The 13,823-nt window shown below is 39.3% G+C and overlaps 1 protein-coding gene across 3 annotated transcripts in view; it reads right to left on the bottom strand.

Moving 5' to 3' along the window:
- KIAA1549L (KIAA1549 like) overlaps positions 1–13,823 on the bottom strand; it is a 311,480-nt gene that overhangs the window by 72,439 nt on the left and 225,218 nt on the right. For all 3 annotated transcript variants that reach the window (XM_049780074.1, XM_049780075.1, XM_049780076.1), the window contains 2 exons: positions 13,567–13,730; positions 7,704–7,894 (listed from right to left, as the gene is read on the bottom strand). In XM_049780074.1, the coding sequence (XP_049636031.1) occupies positions 7,704–7,894; positions 13,567–13,730 (355 nt within the window). The remainder of the gene's footprint in view (positions 1–7,703; positions 7,895–13,566; positions 13,731–13,823) is intronic.

Genomic DNA, 13,823 nt, shown 5'->3' with positions numbered 1-13,823 from the left:
ATTGTCATTCCTTTCTCTCTGGGAGACAACCAGAAGGCAGAGACTGCCAAGAACACCTCTGCCAAGAACTAAATGAGATTCTCTTCACCATAGCTCCACAGACAAATAGACATTTTTTAAATGCTGGTCTTTTACCATCTTAGGAAATTTTTAAAGCACATTGGCGTATTAAGAGCTCTGATCAATTTTCATCTCATTTCATTTTTCTTTAGTTCGATATTTCTGAATTTATTTGGTCACACATTTCACTATAAAGCAGCAATACCGAGAGCCTGGTTTTAAAAGGAGGTAAAACAAACAAACAAAAAAATCAAAAACAGGGCCTGGAAAGATAGCACAGCGGCGTTTGCCTTGCAAGCAGCCGACCCAGGACCAAAGGTGGTTGGTTCAAATCCCGGTGTCCCATATGGTCCCCCATGCCTGCCAGGAGCTATTTCTGAGCAGACAGCCAGGAGTAACCCCTGAGCACTGCCAGATGTGGCCCAAAAACAAAAACAAAAAACAAACAAACAAACAAAAAAGCAAAAACAAAACAAAACAAAACAAAAAGGACACGGTTTGGAAATAAATAGGTAAGGTACTAAATTTTTGGGTATGTATTATTTACCCAACAGGATAAAAACATGCAAATACACACACACTGAGAAGAATTATCTTGAGATGGTTTCAAAGCTTCATAGATATTGTCACCTGCTCTTCCAATTGGCTTTAGTGGGACAAAGAAGCTTTCTCTGAGATTCAGAAACAAACAAAAAAAAGGGCATGTCATCTTATACCTCTCTAACATTCATGAACTACTTAACAGTTTTGTAGAATTTTCATACTGTTTCCCTCATTTCATTCTGAAACTATTTTCTGGTCTCCTCTCTCCAAGGAAAGGTATGGATGGATGAGCACATTTCTGGATATAAAAGTCAACTCAGCTTTACTCTGCATCAGTTTATAGATTGATGCAACACGTATTTGTGCACCAAAAACATCTAGTCAAAATAAGGTGAGATTAAGCATGAAAATAGTGACTTCTCATCCTGTGTTCTCCTTCTCTCCCACATTTTTTAGTTTTTCAGGTATCTTGCTACTTTCAAGTGGGGTTAATTTTTCTTTGAAGGTATTTCTGAAGTATTTATTGGAAGACCAGTTGGATGGTGATTATTTCCTTTAACTGTTGTATTTCTAAAAATCTCTTTAGTTTGCATTCAAATCTGAGTGATAATCTAGCTAGATTTAGTATCCTTGACTGGCATTCTTTTTCATTTATCCCTTTGTTTATATTAGGTCATCCCTTCTGGAATGTACAGTATAAGTTCAGAGGTCAGAAAAATGTTTATAAATTTTTTGGGAATTTCCTTATATCTAATACTTCGTTTTTGTGTGTGTCTAATTTTTAAAATTTGGTTACAGTGAAACAACAAAATTATACATTATAGGGTTTTAGGCATACAATGTCACTGATGTCTACATCCCTCAACCCATTCAGGTGGTATGTTTCCAATTCTTCATGTTCTTTGTTTCCACTGTCTTTGGGCATTCACTATTTCATCATGCTTCTTAATATCCTGCATATGAGAGAGATCATCCTATGTCAGTCTCTCGCCCTCTGACTAGAATCACTCATGACGATACTTTCTACATTTCTCCATATAGCAGCAAATTATATAACTTGATCTTCTCTTCTGGTCAAATAATATTTCATTGTGCAAATATGTATCATAGTTGATATGCACCATAGTTTCTCTATCTAGTCATCTATTCTTGGACATTGAGTTGTTTCCAGACTTGGGCTATTTGATAGTGCTACGAGGAACATAGGGTTGCAAATATCTTTTCTCCATTTCATTTTTAGATCCTTGGAGTAAATTCCAAGAAGTGAAGCTGCTGAGTCAAATGGAAGCTCAATTTCTAGATGTTTTATAAATGTTCATATTGTTTTCCACAAAGCCTAGTCTAGTTGACTATCCTACCAGCAGTGAATGAGTCCCTTTCTGCATCCATACCAGCAATGGTTATTCTTGTTGGTGTGTGCCAATCTCTATGGTATATATCTTTGTTGTTTTAATTTGTATATCCCTGATAATTAATGATCTGGAGCATTTTTCATATACTTTTTGGCTATCTGAATTTCTTCTTTGGGGAAATTTCTGTTCATTTTTTCCCCTCATTTTTTAATGAAGCTAGATAGTTTTTTTTGTTTGTTTTTTTGTTTTTTTGCTAAGCCCTTAGCAGATGTTTAGTGGGTAAATAATTTTTCCCAATCCATGGGCTGTCTTTGTATCCTGATCATTGTGTTCACTGAGGTACAGAAGCTTTTTAATTTAATGTAGTGCCATTTATTTATTTTTGCTCCCACTTGCTTGGTCAGTAGTTTTATCCTTGAAGATGTGTTTAGTTTCAATGCCATGAAGAGTACTGCCTACGTTTTCCTCTATGCACTTATGGATTCAAGCCTGATATAAAGGTCTTTAATCCATTTTGATTCGACTTTTGTGCCTGTATTAGATAAAGGTCTGAGTTCATTATTTTTGCATGTAGCTGACCAATTTTTCCAACACCATTTTTTGAAGAGTGTTGCATCACTTTGCTCCACTTCATGTACTTTATGAATTTTTATTACCTTTTTACTTTATATTTTTAGTAATTTTTAATTAATTATTACTACTTGTAGTACAGCATAAAATTGGGGGAAAGTAATGTCTCCTATCTTCTTTTCCCCAAGAACTTCTTTAGCTATTCAATGGCATCAAATGGTAGCATTGTTCCATACAAATCTCAGGAATGCTTGATCTGTTTCTTTGAAAAATACCATGAGTACCTTTATAGGATTGCATTGGATTTGTAAATGTTTTGGGGAATATTGACATTTTTATGACATTAACCTCCCAACCATGAGCAGAGGATGTATTTACTTTTCCTTGCGTGACACTTTTCTTGATGCTTTTAGGGTTCTCTCTCTCTCTTTTATCTTTTGCCATTTTAATTATATTTCATGATTTGGTATGCGTCTGAGTTTATATTTTTGAAATTCTGAGATTTCTGAATTTGAATATTTAACTCCCTTCTCAATTTTTTTTTTTTTTTTTTTGGTTTTTTTGGGTCACACCTGGCAGTGCTCAGGGGTTATTCCTGGCTCCAGGCTCAGAAATTGCTCCTGGCAGGCACAGGGGACCATATGGGGCGCCGGGATTCAAACCGATGACCTCCTGCATGAAAGGCAAACGCCTTACCTCCATGCTATATCTCCGGCCCCCCTTCTCAATTTTTTAAAATAAGAATTCTGCTCTTTTTTTCCCTCTCCTCCTTCTGAACCTATGATGATAATATTGTTCCTTTTAATGTGGTCCCATATAGTTTTTATGCTAGCTTCATTGTTTTTCAATTCTTTCTTCCTTTTCACTGCTTTATTTGAGCTTACCAAATCTTAGATGTTTGGCTTCTTCCTTGCTGTGTTGAACCTCTATAACATATTTTTTTAAGCTCCCCTCTGTATTTTATTTAGATGTATGATTTCTGTTTTGATTTTTCTCAAACTATCTTATATTCTCTAATTTTGTTGAAGTTCACTGATGTCATTTCTGTCAGCATCATTAGGACTATTCATTGCAGTCTTATTCAAGTAATTTTCATAACTCTGTTGTGTGAGCTATTTTCAGGTTGTTGTTTTCATCCACTGATATGAGCGATTTCCTCCTCCCCATTATGCCTGGTGCTTCATGAAGGCTAAGAGAGGAAAACAGAGGCCTGTGTTCCAGCTGATCCAGGGGCACATCTCTATCAATTTTAACAAGAAGTTCAAGGTTTCCTGCATTCAAAAGTCTCTGGGCCATTACTCTTCTTCCAGACCAAGGAAGTTACTGGTAAATCTGTTTTAGGAGCAGGTTTAAGAAGAGGCTGAGCCTTACAACTAGTTGATCACAAAGTGTGGACTCAGAAAATGGTAGTGATCGAAGTCCAGTTGACCATGGATCAGCATTTAGGCCCTTTGACTATACGGCTATGATTTGCTGTGTCTTGTCTGTTTTTAGAGGTGCAGCTTTCTTGCTAGGAATGAGATGGGAACTGGCAGGAGGCAGCATGTTTGTTTGCTAAGAGTAAGCACTTTCGATAATTGTCTGTATCCAGCTAGCTCAGCTATTTGCCAGGGGTGGGTGGCACTCTTCTCAGGAATATGTCCTTAGTATTTATTACTAGGCAAAGTGAGATACAACATGGTGCCCACCAGTATTGCTACCACCAAATTTTCAGCAGGTCACTAAAATTGGTTTGTTTGCAATTGTTGCCTCTCTTTGAACCCTATAGTCTCTTGACTCCAGATCTAGGATTAAGGACTAATTTCTGAGTGTTTTTTTTTTTTTTAATCATCCCTTATTCCTACTTCTTAGGGTAAAGTTCTGCACTTTAGAAATCTCTTTTTCAGTCATAGTCTATTGTCACCTGGTGAGGTTTCTTACTTGATAAGGACATCTCTCAGTCCTCAAAAAAGTGTGTTGTTTTCTTCTACATGTCTACACATTAAAATAACTCCACTTGAATGAATGGAAAAGAATTTTTATTCTTTCTGACAGTGTTATGTTAATACACAATTTTAGTTAATTTCATTGACCATTTTTAAGTGTCCTCTAAATAGGTGATAAATAAGCTGTTAATATGCTTGTATTGAATTTGACAAAGAACATGAGAATAATTACTGCAGCTAAACTTACTAAGCTGTCAACTCAGATAAATCACTTATTGCTTCTCAGTATTTTCAGGGCTGAAGGCTGAAGTTGAGGTCACAGGAACAGTCCTCATATGTTCATACCTTCCTGGAATCAAGCTTAGGGACTGATCATTTGTTTTGCTTTGCACAATAGGATAGAAGCAAATATGACACCATCATAGATGAGATATGCTTGCATTTGGGGACTTGTTTTCTTATTGCCTGAGAGCTCTATAGCTTCATAACATTCAATAGTCAAATCTTGTCAGCTTTTCCTCCATAGGAGCGCCAGAATGTAGTCACTTTTAACACCCTCATGCCACGGTCTCCACCACCACCTGTTGCGTCAGCTTCCAAATAATTCTTTTCTTTAAGGGTCTCTGTTTCTCTAAAGTCCACTTTCTACCTGGCAGCCAGTGGGAGCCTTTATACTCGCAGTCCTATCATATCACCATTATTCTCAAAACCTTCCAATGACTTGTGAACTTGAGTCACAATAAAATGTCAAGTGCAGTCTTCAGTCTACAGAGCCTGGCATGATCAATGGCAGACAGCTTCTCTGATGCATCTGCTATCACATCCTCCCAGTTCACACCAGCTTCCTTGGCCTGCCGGCTCTTCTTTAAGCATATCAAAAAGTTCCTTTTTTCTGTGCTAAGCACACACTGTTCTGTCTGCTTGGAACATTCCCAGACAGCCTCAAGGCTTATGAAGCTTGCCCATCTTTTTCAAGTATTGCTCCATCAGAGTGGCTGTCCTTTGCCTATTACCTAAAGTAGCATCTTGTCTCCCATCTAACTCTTCAGCCCTTAACTAGACTTTTATTTTATTGTTGTTGTTTGTTTTGTTTTGGGAGGTCACAGCTGGCAGTGTTTAGGGCTCCTGATTCTGTGCTCAGGAATCATTTCTGGTGACTCAGGGGGACTATATGGGGTTCCAGGGATCAAATCCAGTTTGGTTGCATGCAAGATAAGCACCTACTTTGCTGTACTATTGCTCCAACCTTGGACTTTTTTTTTTAAATCAGAATTGTCAACATCATTTTATCTTTATACAAAAATGCATTGATCTCTGATTGTTTAGTGTCTATCTGTCCCCACGCCCATCCCACCTATCTAGACCAAGTTCCATAAAAGTGGGAACTCTGCCTTGAATACTGCTGTCTCCCTAGGGTCTGGTAAAAAGCAAATATCAATCACTGTCCGTAGGTGAAAGCAGGAAGCTATAGCTTTGTAGTCTCCCCTGTGCTCTCCAGGGAGAGGAAAGGGAGTTGGCAGGCAGAGTTTAGTCAGACAATAGGTTTCCATAGAGCCCATTACCTCTTTACAAGACTATTGATTGCAATGTTGTTAACAGGAGTCTCTTGGTCTCTAGCCTGACTTCTCTCCGTTATCATCCACAATGCCACCAAGGAACTCTTTCCAGATACAAGTGGACTGCACTGTCTTTTGGGAGCACTTTATTTTCTAGAGCACTGTTCCTTCATGCAGCTGAGCTGTGTCTAAACCCTGGTGCCACTTATGGTCCCCCAAACCCTCTCTGGAGCAAGCTCTATGCATAGCTGGTTATATACCCCTCAAATCTCCCTCAACTCTTCCCCTTCCTTCCCTCTTCCACACCAAATCACAAATAAGAGACAAAGTGGGTGATACTGCCCCCTTTCCCATAATGCTGAAACAATGATGGGAGTGGGGTGGGTAATAGCCTCACGTTCAAGAGGAGGCACTTTATAATTGCTTAATTCAAAAAGGAAGATTTGGGAGCAGAGTGAAGTTCACAGGACTAAGTATATGCTTCGCATGTGTGAGGCCCAAGTTCAATCCCCAGGACCACCACATGATCTTTTGAGTTTTGCAGGGGATAGCCTCCAAGCACAAAGCCAGGAGTAGCCCCTAAACACAGCTAGATATGGCTCAAATACATTCCATTTTTTTTTTTAAGAAACAAGAAGGTAGATATGGTGGAGGGGTGTTGCTGTGGAGGAATTTCTTCTGATAAATGGGAAGTAGATCAAATATGTTTGGGAACTTCTGCTCTAGAGAATAAAGATCAAATTCCTTGGCTTGGAAGCTAAGACCTGCCACACCCTTGTTCATGGTTTGTAACCATACCTGAAGGCATTCAGGACCTATTCCTATTCCTGTGCTCAGGAGTGATGCCAAGAGGTACTTAGGTGGTGCCGAGATAGAAACCAAGGCTAGCCACATGCAAGGCAAGTTCTTGAATCCCTATACAATCTTTCCAGTCTCCCCCACAATTTCCATCTATCAGCTGTGTCCATTTATTTTGTATATCCTTTATTCTATCCCATCATGAACTCTAATCTCCAGGTACACTCACCTTGAGGGGATCATGGTTGTTCAGAGAGGACACTTCTACCTGTTTCCACAACTGAGGACTCCACTGACCCTTCAAAGCCTGACCTCATCAAGCATTCCTCCAACACATGCCCTCTCCACAAGACAGTTCTTCCTCTTCAATGTGTCTGGACTCTTACTCGAACCCCCAAAGATGTCACTGGGTATTCAAGTCTTTCTCTGCCTCTCTGCATAGATCCTTGAGATCAGAAGATCATCATTAACCTTTCTGTATGCCCTTTCTGTTAACCTTTCTGCTGCTTGCCTGCCAAAGTTCTTACTAAAAACTAGATGTTGAATTAAAACTCATAATTAGGTCACATCAGTGCCACATCTGTATCAAAGACACTGCTTTAAAGAGGAATGTTAAAAAAAAAAAAGAACAGGAATCTGGCACATTTACCAAATAGAATAAATGTTAGGGCAAAACCACTGCTACAGGGCTTGCTCTGTGAGTGAAGCCTCCAAAAGGGGGAGTACAGGACAAGTGATATCAGGGTGCTCTTTGCCTCCTTCAGTCTCCTCTGTGAATATTCTAGATAAGCATGATGGGATTTTTTTAAAAGCTAATATTTGGATTAACTTGGATCTGGCTGCTCTCATCATGATCATTTCTCTGTGAAACTGATGGCAGCAGCTGGTCCCAGGCCTACCTCTTTCTGGTCTCTGTGGACTTGGCTGTCTTGATGGTGCTGCCATCCTGGACGATATCCCTTTCCTGGGAGGCAGGAGCGTCTCTTGTAGGGAGAGGGAGCACCACCGTTTCCTGTGTCACGGGAACCACCTCTTCATCTGCTCCTTGCTGGCCCAGGTGCTGCTTGGCGTAATCGAAGCCTTGCACAGGCTGCAAAGGGGAATAGATCTGCAGTCAGACTTCTAACACATCAAGACTCAAAGGGAGCTTTCAGAGAGATGGGAAAGGAGAGACCCTGCTCAACTTTCCCAGTTAACTCTAAGAACACCAAATTCTTTCCCTGCAAAATTAGGTTACATGTTAGACCTGGCTTGCCACAAAATCTCAATGAGTACAGGAAAACTTGTACAGAAAAAAAATGAGTACAGGAAATCGCACAAACAAGCTCAAGTATGTAGAGCAGAGCAAACTTTGTTCAAGAATTTTACATAGTGGATTGGAAGCCATTTATTCTGACTCATCATAAATTTTTTCTTTCTGATGAATTTTCTAAATTTATCCCTTAACTCTACCCATATAGTGTTGTCCAATAAGAGGTATACAACTTTGAGAAATCACTTGAACCCTGAACCTCATTTGTTCTCACGTGAGAAATGAAGGTAAAGGTAGCAGCTTTCCCTCCACTATCTTCAAGTCTGGAAAGAAATAATAGATCAGAAACAGAGGAAAAGATAGCAGGGGATTGGGAGGAGGCATACACGGGAGAATAGCATAATCATTAATAAAGTAAATTCATGGGCTCACTCCTTAATCCATGCCTTTCCCTGAAGAGTCTGGCCCTCCTATAGTTCATTACTGAGAAATTAGCTAGGCTTTTTATTGAGACACGTCCAAGCTCCCCAGTGAATAAGCCATCTGTGAGCAAAATCCCACAGACATCTATTAGCAGGGTAACAAAATCCCAAGAGGTATATTTAATAAATTCCTGGGAATGTCTCTGCTCTGACTTATACCACTATGCATTACAATACAGATTTGAGGCAGGAAAATGGGTGACTCTGAGTAGCAGCTCCAAAATTAAAGCCTTTAAATTTTGATTATACTTGGGCCTGGAGAGACAGAACAGCAAGAGGGTGCTTGCCTTGCATACAGCCAACCCAGGTTCTTTCCTCCATTACCCCATAGCACATTACATCAACTGTCATATCATCAATATACAGTTTATATAGGTAGCTATAATAACTATTCCCCATTTTAAAGATGAAGAAGACAAGATTTTGATGTTACAGAACATACTCTGGTTTACACAGCTGGTCATTGTTGAATCCGGGATTTGAACTAAGTATTAAGACCTCAAGAGTTGGAACATCCAACCACTGATTGATGATCCTTTCCACAACCATTCCTTCCTTCCTCAGCTGCCATCATGGTTGGGTATCTCCTGTGAAGATGCGGGAGTCTCAAATGGCAGCCAAGACTTCCTGAGAACCTTGGTAGGACAAGCTAGCTCTGCCTCTCCCCTCCCCCCACTCACTTGAGATGGCTAACTTTCCAGTCATCTTCTAGATATTTTAGGAGTCTGGGATAATGATGGAATAATAGAGGAAAATTTTAAAAGTGGAAGCTTAAAAGATGGCTTTTGTTCTTAGGTTAATAACAACACACTCTTCACATATTAAGCACTTACTAGTTTGCAAACACTGACACCTCATATGGCACTCAAAATAGTTCCATGAGACAAGCTAAGTAAATATCAAACTCTTTATTTTTCAGGTAAAAAACAAAAAGGAGAACAGTTCAGTGACTTTTCCAAGACCACAAAAATAAGTGGTGACGCTAGACTAGTCCTTTACTCTTCTGATCTACGGGATTTAACTTGAAAATCACCTAAGATTAATTAGTTGCCATTGGAAGGCCACTCGTGACCCCGACATGATTAATACAACATTCACAAACAATCTACAGTTACTTTAATGACTTAGTAAAGCAATTCAATCAAAATGATCTCCAGTAATTTCAAAGGAAGACATGTCAGTCAGACTTTAAAAGATGAAAGATAAAAACTTGTTTATAACTCTAATTATGGGGCCAGAAAAATAGCATAATAGGTAGTTTATTCTCAGGCAGCTAATCTAGTTTCAATCTCCAGTATCACATATGGTCCCCCTGAGCACCTCCAGGAGTGATCCTGAGCAAAGAGCCAGGAAAAAATTCTGGATATCACTAGAAGTGGCCCTAATTAAAAAAAATAATAAATAAATAAATAAATAAATAAATAAATAAATAAATAAATATAATGTACCAGCTCCAACATAAAACAATTTACATGACTCACTTAATATAATAATCTAAGGTAAGTATTAATACCACTTCTATTTCCCAAATGGGAAAGTGAAGACACCAAGAGGTTATACAGAGATCAGGTGAGAAAGATGAACCACTTGTCCTCATTAGGGCTTGACTGAGTGTCCCCAATAGATGGTGATGCCAATCATTGAGGCCCTCCAGCTCTATCCTGCATCTGCATAAGGCCTAACTGCTTTTTCTAAGGTGGTCTGTTCCAGAGAAATACAATATTTTCTTTGATGCCATAATAAGAACAAGTGGGGGGAAAAGTTGGTGTCCAATGATAAAAGTGAGAAGTGAATGAGGAAAGAAAGTTAGTGAAACCAGTCCTGGCCCCCAATTTTCCTGGGTCTACCTATTTCTTGGCATTCTTTCTGCAAGAGATCTATGGGCAATAGTCCGAGGGTTTCACCCTGTGGATGAAGTAGAGTGATTGCTTTTAGCTTCAACCAAAGTCCCATTCACCTCCTCTTAGCATGTTACATCTACAATGGTGCATCTACAAGACTCCCCAGGAATGTCTTCTCGTTCTGTTTACTGTAAAATAAAGGAGGCCCATTCTCCTGGATTGAATCTCCTGGATTTTCTATGGATTGGCAGTGATGGCTAACTTTTTTTTAATTCTGTGTGTCTCTGGGCATTCAATGAATTCTGTTCACACACACACACACACACACACACACACACACACACACACACACACACACACACGGTGGTGAGGAGAGATGCAGACAGCTCTCTTTTCTCAGACACTGCAATATCACGAGGTCACCACAGCAGAGGGACTGCAGTAAGAAAGAGACAGTTCCACCCTATGGTTCTGAAGTAAAAAGAGTTTGGGAAATCAGAAAGTGTGGCCCAGATTCATTGAAGGAGAAAACAATCAGGTCATAGTGGCTTCATCCTCTGAAAGGCCACATACTTGCTTGATTTTCAACAAGGATCTCAGGACACTCAAAGCAAAGGGTTAGAACATAAAAGGTGCTGAAAAAGACACAATTTGTCTCACTTCTGACAACTTTCATGCCAGTAGGTAGGCTTGAAATTATGAGCTGCCCATCTCATTCAGGCAGATTAATAAAATTCTGGTTTTATCTAGAACACAAAAATGCCATTGATCACATTGGAATGGCATAGTTTGCTTTCCTGGAGGGGTTGGGCTGCAATTTAGTTTTAGTGACTATTGTTCCATCTGAAAGGCCTGGCTTGTCAGTAAGCTAAGATGGAAAAGAATCACTCCATTCTGGAGTAGATTTAATGATCACTGTGTGGGTTCATGGCCTATGAACCCAGTAAAAATTTGGGTTCACAGTGTGGGTTCTGGGCATCAGGTACTTAGCATCCACAGAAACAGAACCACATTCTTCAGGGGGTGTCTCTCACATAAACAAAATGTATCATCAAGATGCTGCTTCAATACAGAGGAATGAGGTTAAAATAATCAAATCCAGTTGACTGGTTTGGTTAAAGTGAGGTGTGGTCATGAAGAAAAAGCAAGACACATGTGATGGTCCACAAGGATCTGCTTTCTGTAAGGTTCCCAAAGGTCATGAAATCTATAAGGAATTTGCTCTCTTATTCCTGCTCAGGAAGACACAATGTAAATCTTCTGAGAAGAATGAGGAGTCCAGTTACTCAACCTTGGGGTTCAGGGAAGTGCATAAAGTAGAAAGTCTAAAGAATCAAACTGATGGGCCTAATACCTACTACTTATTATGTGACTTTGACCAGTCTTGCATTTTTCTTGGTTTATGGGGCTTTGGAGGAAAGGGGATATTGGGCCACACCTGATGATGCTGAGGGTTTACTCCTGGATCCCTACTCAAAGATCACTCCTAGTGCTATTTGGGAAACCATTTAGGGCTTGTTTGGGGTTAGCTGCTTTAAGTCCTTTAACCACTATATTATCTCTCCAACTCCAAGTCCTGCGCTATTTTTCCCCTGTGATTTTAGCAGTAAAATGAAGATAATAAAAATGCCTGCACTGATCTATGTCACAGTGCTGTTGTGACAAGCAAATGAGGTGACAGACCTTGAGAAACCAGTCACGTGTTGGGCATTATTGAAACATTGGCAGTACAGGTGATTATCTTTCCATTGGGACATGTCAGGAGGAAGCTGTGTGACTGGAAATCACCCTCTGGAATTCCTTCTGTCCACTCCTACTCTAAGAATCAAAAGAGATGGAGCAGATACAACCAATTGAGGGTAGCAGCCAGACCTCCCCAGGCACTGACTTGGAATCTGTGAGTCAGGGGTCTTCAGCACTGGCAAAAAAAACCACTCAGAGAACAAAGAAAGACATGGAAGAGGGAAATTTTTGAAGGTATCATATTCCCACAGAAGTCCAAGACTTGAGTCTCCATTAAGGCTGCTTCAAACTCTAGATTTAGAAGGTTAACCCTTCTGAAAGAAGGCTTAGGTGACCTCCAGGCCTGATCTATCTAGCTTTTTGTTTCTATCATCTTTTTATTTTTTCAGAGGATAATCATTTTTCCAAAGGTGAGGAGTTGTTAAAGAGTGAGTGAGTTGCTTACAGGTAAAATACACTGAAGTCTTTGAAAAGCATAGACAACAGGGAAGCAGGCTCGGATTATGCAGTTGAAGCAGTACAACCTCCTGTATCAAACTGGCAATGGAGAGTTCAACATTTTAAAGGAAGTTAGTAAATTTGGAGGGTATATTTTATCATGCTTCATGGAGCAGTACATGTGCATTAAGCGGTACTGGAGGTTTTATGAGCTACCTAGGATCAAACTTAAGGTATTGCATATACAAGGTGTGCATTCTAGCCATCCTATCTAGTTCTTTGACCCTTCTTTAATGAAAGAAACATAACTGCTATTGAATTCTCTCTACTTCTTCCATTTTTTTTAAAAATTCTGTTCTCTTTCTATTTCTTAATAACTTTGCTTTCTGTCATCCAAAACAATTGTATTATCAGTTATGTCAACAATGTGATACATTTTCTTTAAACAAATAATTTAAATAAAATAAATAATTTAAATAAAAATAAATAATTTAAATAAAAACAAATAAAATCAGACTGCAATTAGTTGCCATAAAGAAACAAAGAAAGGAAGGAAGGAAGAAAGAAAGAGAAAAAAGAAAGAAAGAAAGAAAGAAAGAAAGAAAGAAAGAAAGAAAGAAAGAAAGAAAGAAAGAAAGAAAGAAAGAGAAAGAAAGAAAAAGAAAGAAAGAAAAGAAAGAAGAAAGAAGGAAAGAAAGAAAGAAGAGAAGTAAAGAAATAATAAAGAAAGAAGGAAATAAAGAAGAAAGAAGGAAAGAAAGAAAGAAGAAAGAAGGAAAGAAAGAAAGAAGAAAGAAAGAAAGAAGAAAGAAAGAAAGAAAGAGAAAGAAAGAAAAAGAAAGAAAGAAGAGAGAAAAAGAAAGGGATAGAGAATGTCAAGGAAGCTCTCTTTCAAAACAAGGACTGGCGAGAATGTTTTTGAGCCATTGACCTCAAAGGCCAGGCGGGAGAGGCAAATGGAACCCTCGGGTCTTTGAGGCTCCATCCCCTCCTCATTTGTGCCTACCTTTGCTCTCTGTGGCAGGTTCATCATGGTGTCTGGTTTGAAGTCATTCTTGTTCTTCCGGCAAAGCACAGCAGTGATGATGATAATGATGACTGTGACCACAGCAATGGGTGCCAGCACTGCAGCAATGATCCACAGATTGTTGGGTGGGTTCTTCACCACCGCTGTGGGAAAGAGGCAGCAGAAAATAGATGGCAGGTAGAAGGGGAGAACAGTATGAATAACCATACCCAATCACTACAGAAAGTCTCAAGTCA

This window comes from Suncus etruscus, chromosome 9, assembly GCF_024139225.1.
Source record: "Suncus etruscus isolate mSunEtr1 chromosome 9, mSunEtr1.pri.cur, whole genome shotgun sequence".
Lineage (NCBI taxonomy): Eukaryota > Metazoa > Chordata > Mammalia > Eulipotyphla > Soricidae > Suncus > Suncus etruscus.
The sequence above is the reverse complement of the archived record's forward strand: the minus strand, read 5'-3'. Positions and strand labels throughout refer to the sequence as shown.